Here is a 14,488-nt window from a genome sequence, read left to right as displayed (position 1 = left end):
AGTTTAAAGGGAATAAAAGAGCTACTGGAGACGATTTGCAGCTTTCATAAATTTCCAAAGACTGATAAAAACACAGACTTGAAATTGTCCCAAATGAGCCAAAGTGATGAAAACAAGTCTTTTCTAAAACTCTAAATTCTAAAGGAATGTAAAATGCAGAAGTTCAAATCAGTTTTAGAAAACCGTAAAAAATAATAGTGTATTCGCCAGGCGTGGTGGCTCATGCCTGTGATCCCAGCACTTTGGGAGGCCGAGGCGGGTGGATCACTTGAGGTCAGGAGTTTGAGACCAGCCTGGCCAACATGAGACCTCGTCCATACTAAAAATAAAAAAATGTAGCCATGCATGGTGGTACATGCCCTTAGTCCCAGCCACTTGGGAGGCTGGGGTGGGAGGATTGCACAAACCCAGGTGTTTCAGGCTGCAGTGAGCTATGGTAACACCACTGCACTCCACGCTGGGCAACAGAGAAAGATGCTGTCTCCAAAAACAAAACACAAAACAGTGCATAAATAAAAAGGGGCCGGGCATAGTGGCTCATGGCTGTAATCCCGGCACTTTGGGAGTCTGAGGTGGGTGGATCACTTGAGGTCAGGAGTTTGAGACCAGCCTGGCCAACATGGTAAAACCCCATCTCTACTAAAAATACAAAAATTAGCTGGGTGTGGTGGCGCGCGCCTGTAGTCCCAGCTACTTGGGAGGCAGAGGCAGGAGAATCGCTTGCACCCGGGAGGCGAGGTTGCAGTGAACCAAGATTGCGCCACTGTGCTCCAGCCTGGGAGACAAAGCAAGACTCCATAAATAACAAAAAAGGGAGCTAATGAAGAGTTATTTCTGGGAAATGGCAAATGGCCACAGGTGACCCTGGTGCCAGCAGCTTCTCTCCCACCAGACCTGTGCTTCCCACACAGCCCCGCCTGCTCTTCTCTTGGCTGTAGACTAAGGGCCCGTCACCAGGCGTTTATCTAACCGGCTTTTTCCTTTGTGTTCTGGGCCTGTTCCTTCACCTCAGTGTATTATCTGCGTGTGTTCCCTTTTGGGAAAAGCGACATCCCACGTTTGTGTGATTGATACGTGAAAGAAGAGCCTCATGTATAGATTGTGGGCCCCGTGACCCCTCGCGTGTGACCCACAGACTGTGACTGTGTCCCCTCAGCCTTTATTTTCTGGACGGTCACAACGTATTCAGTGTGTCCTTGAGACAGCCACCCAGCCCTTGGGGTGGTCCCTGCGTGTCCTGGGGCGGGCAACTTCCTGAGGGTGCAGTGCTGGGAACAGAGACTCCTTCAAGCCTGGCCACCCTCCCTCCTGTGCCGGCTGCTTCTAGGAGATGCTGTGGGACGATGCCCGGCTCTGCGGCGGCTACCATGCCCTAAGGAGCAGAGCCTCCAGGAGGCCCCCAGGCTGCGCTGGACGCTAAAACCCCAGCACCTAATCACAGTCAGCAGCTTCCCTCCACCGACAGTGATCTGCATGGTCCATTCCCGGCGGCCTGGGGGCCTCGCTACAGTTCAACCTGGCTTCCTGCTTCCTCCCCAGGGGAGGTTAGTGTCATGTGTAAACACGGACAAGTCACTGGGTCCTCTCTCCAGGGAGTGCCTGGAGAAATTCAACCCCCCAGCTCAGCTGCAGCCCTTCCTGGGTCAGCTCTCCACCCAGAGACCCGGGAGCTTGCCCGCAGACTGCCTGGCCCGCTCCAGCTCTGGGAGGGTGAGCTCCAGAGTGCAGACGTGAAGATGCGCATGCTGATCCTGGGCATGAGGGCCGGGCTGCACTCGTCCGTTCTGTGCATACTGCCTTGAATTTTTCATATCCATCATAGAAAAAAAGTGATTAAAAATAAAGGATGAGATAAACTTGGAGAGAGAGGATGCAAGCCGGACCCTGCTTGCCCGTCCCATCCCTGCCTGGTGGCGAGGCAGCCACACCCCTCATCGCCCCTCCTCTGCAGTGGGCGGCTGCAGGTGGGCGAAGCTCAGGAAGACCTGTTCCAGCGAGATCTGGCTCACAGAGTAGTCGTCCACACTGTACTTTTCCTTGGCTTTCTCCAGAATACCGAAAACCTTTGGGGAGCAGAAAAGTCACTGGAAGGAGAGAACAGGGCCCAGGCTCCTGTGTGGAACCTGGGAGTCCCCTGGCAAGAGGGGCTGGTGAGGCCTCCACAATTCTACCCCTGCCCAGCCCCACCCCAGAGTCCCAGAGAGGGCAGCCCTGCGAGAGCACCGTGCTCCCCAGGAGAGGACACTGGCTAAGAAGGAGCCATCAGGGACAGGGCCCAGCCTCCTCCTCACGCTGTTCCCAGCTCAGAGTACAACCTTGAGCCAGCAATGTTCCCTTTCTGAGCCAGTTCTTTTTTTTCCCCCCATAATTTATTTTTTTAGAGAGAGAGTCTTGCTCTGTAGCCCAGGCTGGAGTACAGTGGCACAGTCATAGCTCACTGCAGTCTCGAACTCCCAGGCTCAAGTGATCCACCCACCTTAGCCTCCCGAGTAGCTGGGACTACCGGCATGCACCATGATACCTGGCTAATTTTTATTTTATTTATTTTATTTTTTATTTTTTTGAGACGGAGTCTCGCTCTGTCACCCAGGCTGGAGTGCAGTGGCTGGAGCTCGGCTCACTGTAAGCTCTGCCTCCTGGGTTTACGCCATTCTCCTGCCTCAGCCTCCCGAGTAGCTGGGACTACAGGTGCCCGCCACCTCGCCTGGTTAGTTTTTTGTATTTTTTAGTAGAGACGAGGTTTCACCATGTTAGCCAGGATGGTCTGGATCTCCTGACCTCGTGATCCACCCGTCTCGGCCTCCCAAAGTGCTGGGATTACAGGCTTGAGCCACGGCACCTGGCCTAATTTTTAAATTTTTTGTAGAGACGGGGTCTATGTTGCCCAGGCTGGTCTAGAACTCCCAGGCTTAAGCAATCCTCCCGCCTCAGCCTCCCAAAGTGCTGAGATTATGGTGTGAGCCACCATCCCTGGCCCTTTTCCTACTGCACACTGAATTCCTTTTACCACTGATATTTTGGATATAAAACCCCCAGACCAGCACATATCAGTGTGAGTGTTAGGGGAGAAATGGAAACTGACTCCTCTGTGGAAAGAGTCTGCAGTCACACAGAGGGAGAGACCCCTGGAGGGACCTCCCCCAGCCCCATGAATGCCCAGTGGGGCCCCCGGGACTGCCTTACCTTCGCCCAGCTGAGGTCGCGGCCTGGCAGGTGGTAATGGACCATGCCTTGGTGCTCGTCTTCCAGGATGCTGCCTACGCAAAGGAGAGAGGGTGTTGCTGTGAGGGCCGGGCTGGAGGATCGGAGAGTGCTTGGGTGCTCAGCACTGGAGTCCTTGTCCCAGGGATTGGGGAGATGGGACTTGGCAGGGGCGAGGCACAGACGCTCCACACAGCAGATGGGAGAGGCCTGGGCCCACCCAGTGGGGGCTGCCGGGGCCAGCACACACCTGGAAAGGTCAGGTCCACAAAGGCCTTGAAATCCTCCAGCGCCTCCTGCTGCCCTTCGCTCTGCACCTTGGCCCGCAGGGAGTAGCCGCTGCCAAACTTGCTCTTGAGGTGCTGGGGGCTGCCCAGGCACTTGAACTGCCCCTGCACCATGATGGCCAGCCGGGTGCACAGGGCCTCACACTCCTCCATGCTGGGGAGAGGGCGGGGCCTCAGACAGGGCTGGGGGTGCCAAAGGCTTGTGCAGACAGGAAAGCGTTGGTCCCCCAATCAGGCAGTTCCTGATACGTGCAGACACTGCACCAGATGCTCATGCGTCTCCTGGTCACCTGGCTCCTCCACGGCCCACCCGGTGCTGAAACTTCCAGTGACCCACGGACCCAGGCTCTACCTGTGGGAGGTGATGACGATGGCCTTGCCAGACTCTCGGGCTCGTGCCACGGTGTCCCAAAGCAGGCGCCGGGCCACGGGGTCCATGCCAGTGGACGGCTCGTCCAGGAAGATGACAGCAGGCTCTCCGATTAGGGCGATGCCAGTGCTCAGCTTCCGCTTGTTACCACCACTAGGGGCAGGAGGGTGCCGGGTGGGGGAATAAGGCTGAGAGTTAGCATTGGCTCCCGTGTCCCAGTGGAGGCCCATGTCCCAGCAGAGGCCCACACCCAGCAATTGCAGAACAGCCCTGGTGAAGAGGAAGGAGCTGTGTGTGCACCTGGAGAGCCCACCACATAGAGCTAGAGGCCCCAGAGAAGGCTGTTCCCAGGGGCCCAGTGCACGCACCTACACAGGAACACATGTGCCCGCACCTAAGGGGGACCACCTACACAGGAACACAGTGGCCCTGGCATCTCTCGCTGCTGGCTTTGTCCCTAGGTGGCAGGCACTGTCAGGGCAGTCCCTCTCCTACCTGGAGCTACCTGGGTCACACAACCAAATCCCAGCTCCATCCTGGAGCCACAAGTGGGAGCTCTGGCTGCTGACCTGAGCAGTCACTCCCAGCTCTATGCTATAGGGACCCTGATTCTGACTCCAGTCTGGGAAGGGCCAGGGCTCTTCTGGTTGCAGGGGCCGGGCTTGGGAGGTGCACCTGTACGTCCTGACCAGCTTGTTGGCGTGTGGCTCCAGCAGCAGGCCCCGCAGAGTGTTCTCCACGCAGGCCCCGATGTGGCGCTCAGGGATGCCCCGGAGCCGAGCGTACATGACCAGCATCTCCCGGCCAGTCATGTGGTCCAGCAAGGCATCAAACTGTGGGCAGTAGCCAATCCGCTGCCGCACCTGGGGTCAGAGCATAGCCGGGGAGGGAGGTGGGTTGGAGGGAAGCCTTCTTCCTCCAGAGGGTCACAGGGACTACCCTTGAGGTGCCCATCCCTGCATCTGTCTGTGGTCCCTGCCAGTGTGTGTACACGGGGAACGCTGGAGCTGTGCACAGGCCCCGGTGGCTGCCCACAGTGGAAGCTCTTGGAACAGGGACACAGGAAGGATGTGGCTGGTGTAGGGAGGCTTCCAGAGCTGCTCTCAGAGCCTGGTCCAGGACAGGCAGCCATGGGATTAGGTGGTGCAAGAATGGCCTTTACATAGAGGCAGACTCAGGGCTGGCCACCCACTCGTTCACGCCTGGGACGTCTAATGTGCTAGGACTCTTTCTTCTCCCTCTAAGAAGAAAGATTTATGGGCACCACCTTAGGGGTGAGCACTGCTTGGTCAGATGGTGCAGCAGCTGTTCTCTGTGCAAGTGACCATGTCCAGCAGAAATAGGACGTGCCTGCTGCCATCTGCCTAGCTACCTTCGGCAGCTGGTTGGGAGCAGGAGTGCCTGGGTTCTGTGGATTCTAGATACTGGATTTCTTTTTCTTTACCTTCCTTCTTTGGGGTTCTCAAGCTTCCAAAATCTTTTTTTTTTTTGAGACAGTCTCACTCTGTCGCCGAGGATGGAGTGCGGTGGCGTGATCTTGGCTCACTGCAACCTCTGTCTCCCAGGCTCAAGTGATTCTCATGCCTTAAGCTCCCGAGTAGCTAGGATTATAGGCACCTGCCACCACACCCTGCTCATTTTTGTATTTTTCTCTAGTAGAGACAGCATTTTGCCATGTTGGCCAGGCTGGTCTTGAACTCTAGACCTTAAGTGATCTGCCTGCCTTGGCCTGCCAAAGTTGGGATTACAGGCATAAGCCACGCTCCTGGCCCAGAATGTTTTTAATCAGTTTGGGAAAAATCTTAGCCGATACCTTTTTGGCTACTACCCCCTGCCACTCTCTCTTTTCCTTTCCTTCTGGAACTCAGATGACATGTACTGGGGACTTCTTACCCTCTCCTCCATTGCTAGATCATATACGGTTTTCTCTCCCCTGCATAGACTTCCAATTGCATCATTTTTTTCTTTTTTTTTTTTTTTTGAGACGGAGTCTCGCTCTGTCGCCCAAGCTGGAGTGCAGTGGCCGGATCTCAGCTCACTGCAAGCTCCGCCTCCCGGGTTCACGCCATTCTCCTGCCTCAGCCTCCCGAGTAGCTGGGACCACAGGCGCCGCCACCTCGCCCGGCTAGTTTTTTTGTATTTTTTAGTAGAGACGGGGTTTCACCGTGTTAGCCAGGATGGTCTCGATCTCCTGACCTCGTGATCCACCCATCTCGGCCTCCCAAAGTGCTGGGATTACAGGCTTGAGCCACCGCGCCCGGCCTGCATCATTTATTTCTGTAGACACAGTGAGTTTATCATCTTTCATCATCGGGCCTGACGATGCAGATCTAACGCCTATGTGCTTGTCCCCCATGGGGCCTGTGTCTGTGGCTTCCAGTCATGGTACTGTCTCCTCTGTCTGCTGTGCATTGCCTGTAAGCCCTGGAACACTCTATGGGGAAGTCTGCAGCCTAGGATGAGGCTTTCCTCCCGAGAGGGCCTGCACGTACTCTGGCCCAGGTCCTCTGCTGTCCAGGCTCCCCTGGCGTGAGCTCAGGAGAGGACTCCGCGGCCACTTCTCAGGCCCAGGCCCTGCCTTCCATTTCCCCTGCTCTGCTCGGCAAGCTCGACTTCCCATGCAGGACCCAGGCAGAGGTGCAGGAGGGCTGCCTCTGGTCCTTCTGCGGGGGAGCTGGTGGGGTTCAGCTCAACATGGGAAAACTGTTGGTGGGCCCAGGGCCTTCCGTCCCTTCACCCATCAAGGCCTCTAAACCCACACCTGAGCTGCCTGGACACAGAATGGCCTCTGCGCAGAGGTGGCTGTCAGTGCTGAACACACCTCTCCAGGCTCATCGATGTGGGCACCCATCTCTCTCCCCTCCCATCGCCTGCTAGTTCTGGCGAAGCTTAGCTTTAGCTCATTACCTTGTCTCGCTGTCGAGAGGCACGTGCTGGGCCCATTTCAAGCCACAGATGCAGCAGCTGTTTGCAGACAGCATCCCTCCGTCCCTGCCTCCAGGGTGCCCCCTCCAGCCATGCCTGCCTCACCCCTTTGGAACCTCCTGGCTGCACCCACCTTTCCGACATCAGAGCTGATTCTGTGACCCCCAACAAAGGCATCCCCAGAAGTGAGGCTCTCCTCCCCAGTCAGCATTTTGAAAGTTGTGGTCTTCCCGGCTCCATTGAAGCCCAGCAGGCCAAAGCACTCCCCTTTCTGCACCGCGAGGGAGATCCTGTCCACGGCCAGGAGGGGCACCCGCTGCTCGTACACCTGCAGGCACCCGACGGAAAACATGGAATGCAGAGGCCTGGACGCAAAGCAGAGCAGCCTGAGCCTCAGCGCCGCAAGCTTCCAGGGACAGGGTTGGACCTTGGGGACAGCCAGGTAGCCGGCTGGCAGGAAGGACTCCACCCCAAATTGTAAGGGTACCTTGGAGAGTTCCTTGATAATCAGAGGTGTGTGGAGCAGGGAGTCTGGACTGGGGGCCAGGATGCGGGTCCTCTCATCCGCCACATCTTGGTCCTCAGGAAGCACAGGCATCCGGGTGTATAATTCTGTCTGATTGACCAGGACAGAGACCGCGTGCATGAACCCAGACGCAGGGTGGCTCCCGTGTAGAAGGGAGGGGCGGGGGTGGATGTGGGAGGTCTGGTGGGACTAAGGCCTTTGTCCCAATCCTAGGCCCCACAGGTGTGACTCAGACCTTTTACCAGAAGACACAGCGGTCTTACGGGGCTGAACTAGCATCCAGGAGACATAAACTATCTGAGGAAAAAGAACTGTGTGGGACTCATGGAGAAAAATCATAAATCTCTGCTGGGGAATATAAAATAAGATTTTAAAACAATTTTAATTTTTTTTTTTTTTTTTTTGAGACAGAGTCTCTCTCACTCTGTTGCCCAGGCTGGAGTGCAGTGGCGTGATCTTAGCTCACTGCAAACTCCGCCTCCTGGGTTCAAGTGATTCTCCTGCTTCAGTCTCCTGAGTAGCTGGGATTATAGGCGTGCACCACCACGTCCAGCTAATTTTTGTGTTTTTAGTAGACATGGAGTTTCATTGTGTTGGCCAGGCTGGTCTAGAACTCCTGACCTTTGGTGATCTGTCCACCTCAGCCTCCCAAAGTGCTGGGATTACAGGCATGAGCCACCATGCCTAGCCTTAAAGTAAGATTTTTGTTTTCAGATTTAGAGATGGGAGTCTTGCTTTGTCACCCAGGCTGGAATTCAGTGGTACAATCATAGCTCACTGCAGCCCAGACCTCCCAGGCTTAAGCCTCCTGTCTCAGCCTCCCTAGTAGCTGGGATTACAGGTGTGTACCATCATGCCCGGCTAATTTTAAAAACTTTTTAGAAGAGAGAGGGTCTCACTATGTTGCCCACACTGGTCTTGAACTCTTGGTTTCAGGTGATCTACCTACCTCTGCTTTCTAAAGTGCTGGGATTACAGGTGTGAGTCACCATGCCTCGCCAAAGATTTTAACACATGGAGACAGTTCCTTTTTTAGAGAAGTCTGACTATTTTAAAGAAGTGAATTCCCCCTCGGCTAAACTGTATGTGCAATGCAATGTCAACACATTTGCTTTTGTTTGTTTGAGGGAGGGGATGGAGACCTGAAGTAACGGACGTTTTCAGTAAACACGTGGAGCACCCTCAGCCCCATGACCCCTCCTCTGGCACTGGGTGTCCCTGGGCACCACCTCTGCTCAGCAGGACGGCCCTGGGTCCCCAGGCTGACTCTCTGGCAGGGGCTCAGAACTCGACAGCCCTCGTGAGTGGCAAGGGCTGTGCCCTACCCTGGCTGTAACTACTGGCTGGTGCTGAGGCCATATAGTGGGAGGCCATCTGGTGCAGGAGCTGCTTGGTGGAGAAGGAGGTGGAAGCCGCCCCGGGTTGTGCTGGGCCCAAGCAGAGGCCTGGGGAGCATCCCACCAGTGTCCTGGGCTCCCAGCGCCGCTCACCAGTGTCCGCCTCCTCCGGAAGGTGCAAAGGATGGCCCTGAGCCTCTGCAGCAGGTTGTTCTCGATGAGGAAGAGCAGGATGAGGTAGGCGCACCCTGAGGCAGCCATGGAGGCCACGAACCTGCCGACCCCCGGGGCGCTCCAGGCATAGAAGTTCTCCTGGTACTGGATGTCTGTGGGGCGAGGGAGTCACTGTGTCCCGAGGCCTGGGGCGCCCTCCTCCCCTCCCAGGTTCCCGGCCTCCACTCCCCTCCCCAGGCTGCTCAAGGCGCCTGTAACAGTGTCTCCTCCATGGGGAGATGTGAAGGCCAGTAGGTCACGGCTGCCTCTCGAGGCACCACAGCTCAGAGAGGCCAGGCACGTAACAATCCAATGCAGTCCCATGAGCGACGTGGCAGGCCCAGGGCAGTGACAGCTTGCCTGAGAGGCACAGGCTCTGTGGGAACCCTGGGCTGCCTCTTGGCCAGGACGGAGACCGTTACAAGCACAGAGGGGTGTGTGGGAGGCTGAGGGGGCCCCACAGGACAGGTCCAAGTTCTGTCCCCCTGGACCTGGGGTTGCGGTCTTGCTTAGAAACAGGGTCTTTGAATATGTGATTAGTAAGGATCTTAAGGTGAGACACTGGATCAGCGTGGGCCTTAAACCCAACAGCAAGTGTCCTTATAAGAGAAAGGCAGAAGGAGATTTGAGACAGGAGACAGGAGCTGTCATGCGAGGATGGAGGCGGTGGTGGTGAGGGGGTGCGGCCAGGAGCCCAGGATGCGTGCAGCTACCAGAGGCTGGGAGAGGCAGGATGGGTCCTCCCCTGAGCCGTGGGGGATTCACTGCTGGTGCTAAGTGCTGGTCTGTGGTTCCTTGTTACAGATGCCCAGACACTGAGGCAGGTGGGAGAATGGGAGCTCAGATACAGGGCCTGGGAGCGAGCAGGCACGAGGGGGCTACTGTGGGAGGCGGGGCGAGGCGGTACAGAGGAACGCACCAGCCCCAGGCCACTCAGACGCAGAGGAGCCCCTGCCTTGGGAGGCCCCTCTTCAGTGGCCACGTCCTGAGGACGCGGGGGTGCTGCCCAGGGTCGGGGCTGGGACACTCACTATATTTCTTGCAGTAGTGGGCGGCGACCTCAGAGGAGGTGCAGTACCTCCGCGTCTCATAGTTCTCATAGAAGCTGCTGACTGCCATCCCCAGACAGTGGTTGGGCAGCACCAGGAACACGTGATCCAGGGTTTTGGAAAGTTCTTCCAGTTTTACAGCTGCATTGGGGAGGTAAGATCAGTCTGTGCTGGAGGGCACACCACACCCACCTCTAGGACAGGCCTGGTCAGGGCGGGCACAGGGCCTTGTCCGTGCTGTGCGGAGTGAAGGGGCACCTCCCAGGGACGGCCCTGCCGGCTCTGCACAGGGCAAGGACACCGCAGACGCCTGCCCACCAGTCATAGCTAGCCGGGCAGGGCCAGCTGGGGCAGAGGGGCTGGTGAGCATGAGCTAGGCCCATTGCCTGAGTCCTGCCTTGGCTGTGGCGGGTGCCTCCCTGTCTGGGCGGAGCGGCTCCATGGATGGCCATGGGGGCTGGGGGTGGTCTCCAGGCGCCCACCTGGGATGCGCATGATGGTGACCATCAGGAAGGTGGCGATGCCCGACAGGATGTTGAAGATGGTCAGCCTCGTGTAGGCGGTGGCCGCCCCCGAGAAGAAGAAGTTCATCAGGTACATGAGGGGGATGATGGCCCAGCCGTAGAGCAGGAGCAGCAGCAGGGTGTCGGCCACGTGGCCGTCCCGCGTGAAGGCACGCACGTCGAAGGCCTTGAACACCACCTGCGGCAGCACAGGGAGGCACTGCCACGCACGCCAAGCTGAGAGCAGCTCACGGGTGGGGAAAGGGTGAGAGGAGCATTTGGAGGTCCTCAGACCCCTCCTGGTCAGCTGGCCCATGCCCATCAGCCCCACAGGCCATGTCTGGCCCCCGCAGTGGCTTTCAGCCCCAGGCCCTCTCTGTCCCAGTTTCCCCTTGTCCCCTTGCACTGGGAGCTGTAACCAGGGTGGCTGCTGTGGGCGCTGCCCATGTATGGAGGGCAAAGGCTGAGGGTGCAGGGAGGAGGCGAGGTGGCAGCCGCCAGGGGATTCCAGCCGTGCTCCCTGAGTTGGGCTGAGCTGCCGGCCTAGGCTGCCCAGCTGGTTGTGGTTCTGCAAGGGGGTCCCAGGGCAAACCCCCTGTGGTCTACAGGGGAACGGACCCAGCACCCTCCGGCGCTCACCAGCAGCAGCAGACTGGGGATGAGGAAGGAGATAAGGTCCCACAGCAGAGCAGAGAGCCAGAAAGTGGCCACGTGGACTCCGCTCACAAACTGCACGTGCTTGGCCTGCACGGCCCTCTCGCTGACCGCCAGGATGGAGAACGTGCTGGCCAAGAATGCCATGGCGAAGAGCAGGTTGAGGGCAATGTCGAATCCCTTCCGGCCCCTGCGGGGGACAGGGAAGGTCAGGGATGGAGCACAGCATGCCTGGGTGGCAGGAAAGGTCGGGTTTTCAGTTATGACTGCCCAAGGCATGCAGGGCAGCGGCCCAACCAATAAAGGGGCTTATGGGAGAGCACGAGCACCACGGTTCCATACCAGGAACATCTGCCCCCACCGGAGAACGGCTCCTCTGGACCTCCTATGCTGATGTGATGATGGCAGTGTCACTCTCCTCATCACCCGCCCCCTGCCCAGCTCTCAGCCCCATGGCTGCCTGCGACCCTGCCCAGGTGTGGAGGTCCTGAACCCCGCTGCATCCCCCTGGAGTGTGGCAAAGGGAAAGCCTCTCCGGGCCTCTGCGCATTATTCTAGGATCCTGAGTTGACAGCAAGGAGAGCAGATCGAGGGCTGCTGCTTTTCTGCTCTCGGGGCAGGGATGGAGCTAGAAGCTGGGATGCAGCCATCGCCAGGCCTAGGCCTAGCCTGGAATGTGGGTGGAGACGACACTGCCCTGAGGAGGAGTGGCTATCCTGAAATTAACAGAATTTTTGGCCTCCTCTGGGTGGTCCCCGGAGCTCTGGGGCTCTGTGGCTGGGATGGGGGTAGCCCTGCCCACACAATGGCATGGCAGGCTCCTGACGTGTGGCCATCTGAGGGGCAGGGATGGCAGTTCTTGCCAAGTCCTGCTCTGCTCACCCTCCATCACCTCAGCTTATGTGCCCAGTGGGTCACACTGTTGGAGAGAGCAGTGTGGAGTGAGGACAGTGGTTGGCAGGAGCCAGGTAGATTTAGGAGAAGGCAGGGCTGCCTGCCGAGCCTTCATAGGTCCCCGTCAGGACTGCAGCGCATGGGATGGCCCACAGCTGATCTGCTGTCACAGGGAGTGGGGGCTGTGGATGGTGGAGAAGGATGTGGGAGGGGTTTCCTACCAGACCCAGGGGCTTTGGGAGAGTAGACACAATGCTCTATCTATAGGCCTGTGGCAGTGCCCAGGGCAGTCAGTCCTGGGGTCCCCGGCCAGGGTGGACGGGGACGGGCAGCACACATACTCATTGAACTGGTCCTTGGCAGCCTGCAGGGCGCTCCGGGGCTGGGGGAAGTTGGAGACCACGATGGAGGCGTGAGGCCCACACAGCAGCTTGAACAGAAGGTTGTCCACGACGGCCAGGGCAGTGGCTGGGGAGTGGTACGCCTGGTTGTTGAACAAGGCGGTAACGACCGTGCGTTCTCCCACGTCTCTGAAGGACGCTGCCACAAGGCACCGCTCATTAAAGCCGCCCCCCTCCACAGAGGCCCTGAAGATCAAGAACTCCTCCAGGTCACCTGGGGAGCAATGGCAGAGTCAGAGGACACAGGAGGAGGTGACACCTGGGTACCCGCTGCCATCTGAGCATGGCTAATCAGGGACCCAATGCAGTGGTGCCAGCATCCTCTGAGCTGCCCGCCCTGTCACTCTCCTCCTAAGGAGAGCCTAATTTCTGCCAGGGTTTTGTCATCATTCAGTACGTGGAACTGTGAATGCTGGTCAGGAGCCAGGAAGGCAGCTGCAAAATAAGAAAACCTTCCAGTAGGTTCCATTAACCAGAGCATGGTCCCTGTTCTGAGCCTGGGGCAGTATCCAACTGTGACTACCAAGACTCTTTTTTTTTTTTTTTCTTTCGAGACAGTCTTGCTCTGTCGCCCAGGCTGGAGTGCAGTGGCGTGATCTTGGCTCACTGCAGGCTCCACGACCCGGGTTCAAGCAATTCTCCCGCCTCAGCCTCCAGAGTAGCTGGGATTATGGGTGCCCACCACCACGCCTAGCTAATTTTTTATGTTTAGTAGAGCAGAGTTTTGCCATGTTGACCAGGCTGGTCTGGAACTCCTGACCTCAAGTGATCTACCTGCCTCGGCCTCCCAAAGTGCTGGGATGACAGGTGTCAGCCACTGAGCCTGGTCAAGAATTGTGGGTTTTAAGATGATGGAAGAAAACACCCTGTCACACGAAGGCGCACTGTCGCCAGCATCGTCACACAGCAAAGGTAACTTGAAGTCACTATGTTTCTGCATTTTGCCCGTGAATGATGCTGAAAGACAGCTTCAGTAAGGAGATGCCTGACAAAGCCCGGCCCCAGTATGCCAGTGTCTCTGGCACCCCCAGTGACTCAGTGCCATGATCTGCCACCCAGGGGACATCGGCAATGTTTCCAGGCATGTTTGATGGTCACGATGGGGTGGGGCAAGGTCAGGGATGCTGCTGAACTTCCCTCAGCACATTCAGAACAGCCAAGAACCATCCTCCCCAGATGTCGACCCTGCTGCAGTCTGGAAGGTGAACTCTGGCCGCACGACCGGCCCCCGATCCCATCTCGCCCCTGGGATGCCCCTTACCGAGCACCTCGCGGGGCTCCTGTCCCTCGGCCTGCAGTGCGTCTTTCAGATGCTCTGACAGCTGCTGACCCAGCTGGGAGGTCCCAGGAACCGAGAAGGGCACGACGGTTCTGCCGTACTCGCCCAAGGTCAGCCTCAGCATGGGGTCATCGAAGAGCTCCGAGGAGTAGTTGATGGCCAGGAGGGCCAGGGTGACACAGGTCAGAGGCACTAGGATCTGTGCCGCCACCATTTTCCACTCGCGCCAGCTGTATGCGGCCTTCTTCAGGAACATGGCCCAGAACTGCTGGCAGTGCAGGGTGAGCTGCGGCAGAGGGGGACGCAGGTGACAACAGCACTGCTTGGGGGCCAGTGCCTGACCCCCACCCACCTGCGGCAGGTGCTGTCCTGTGTGATGCCAGCCTGGGGGCCTGGAGCTGAGGTTGCACTGGAGACTCCCGGAGCATTGAAATGGCTGTGGGGGGAGCTCAGTGCACCACGTGGCAGGCTCGCCTGTGCATACTCTGCAGGTCTCCATGGGGCCGTGCACATTGGTACTGGGAGCCTCACAGTGGCCATGGAGGCAAGGTGGACACTATTTATTTTATTTTCTTGAGACAGGGTCACTCTGTCCCCTGTGGTGGAGTGCAGTGGTGTGATCTCAGCTCACTGCAACCTCCGCCTCCTGGGTTCAAGCGATTCTCCTGCCTCAGCCTCCCAAGTAGCTGGGATTACAGGCGCCCACCACCATGCCCAACTAATTTTTGTAGTTTTAGTAGAGACGGGGTTTTGTCATGTTGGCCTAGGCTGGTCTTGAACTACTGACCTCAAGTGATCTGCCTGCCTTGGCCTCCCAATGTGCTGTGATTAGAGGCGTGAGCCACCACA

The 14,488-nt window shown here is 57.7% G+C and overlaps 2 protein-coding genes across 2 annotated transcripts in view; one reads left to right on the top strand and one right to left on the bottom strand.

Moving 5' to 3' along the window:
• The window catches only part of TBC1D24 (TBC1 domain family member 24), a 253,197-nt gene that overhangs the window by 23,635 nt on the left and 215,074 nt on the right, over positions 1–14,488 (top strand). The window lies entirely within an intron of this gene.
• Positions 1,144–14,488, bottom strand: part of ABCA3 (ATP binding cassette subfamily A member 3) — a 60,846-nt gene continuing 47,501 nt past the window's right edge. The window contains exons 21-33 of the mRNA XM_050774164.1: positions 13,622–13,925; positions 12,301–12,574; positions 11,051–11,255; positions 10,391–10,610; positions 9,891–10,049; positions 8,800–8,972; positions 7,271–7,399; positions 6,917–7,111; positions 4,534–4,721; positions 3,841–4,011; positions 3,452–3,642; positions 3,184–3,257; positions 1,144–2,063 (exon numbers count right to left, since the gene is read on the bottom strand). Coding sequence (XP_050630121.1) covers positions 1,932–2,063; positions 3,184–3,257; positions 3,452–3,642; positions 3,841–4,011; positions 4,534–4,721; positions 6,917–7,111; positions 7,271–7,399; positions 8,800–8,972; positions 9,891–10,049; positions 10,391–10,610; positions 11,051–11,255; positions 12,301–12,574; positions 13,622–13,925 — 2,415 coding nt within the window. The 3' untranslated portion in view covers positions 1,144–1,931. The remainder of the gene's footprint in view (positions 2,064–3,183; positions 3,258–3,451; positions 3,643–3,840; positions 4,012–4,533; positions 4,722–6,916; positions 7,112–7,270; positions 7,400–8,799; positions 8,973–9,890; positions 10,050–10,390; positions 10,611–11,050; positions 11,256–12,300; positions 12,575–13,621; positions 13,926–14,488) is intronic.

This window comes from Macaca thibetana, chromosome 20, assembly GCF_024542745.1.
Source record: "Macaca thibetana thibetana isolate TM-01 chromosome 20, ASM2454274v1, whole genome shotgun sequence".
Classification (NCBI taxonomy): domain Eukaryota; kingdom Metazoa; phylum Chordata; class Mammalia; order Primates; family Cercopithecidae; genus Macaca; species Macaca thibetana.
Note: the sequence above shows the minus strand (reverse complement) of the source record. Positions and strands in the feature narration are given on the sequence as shown.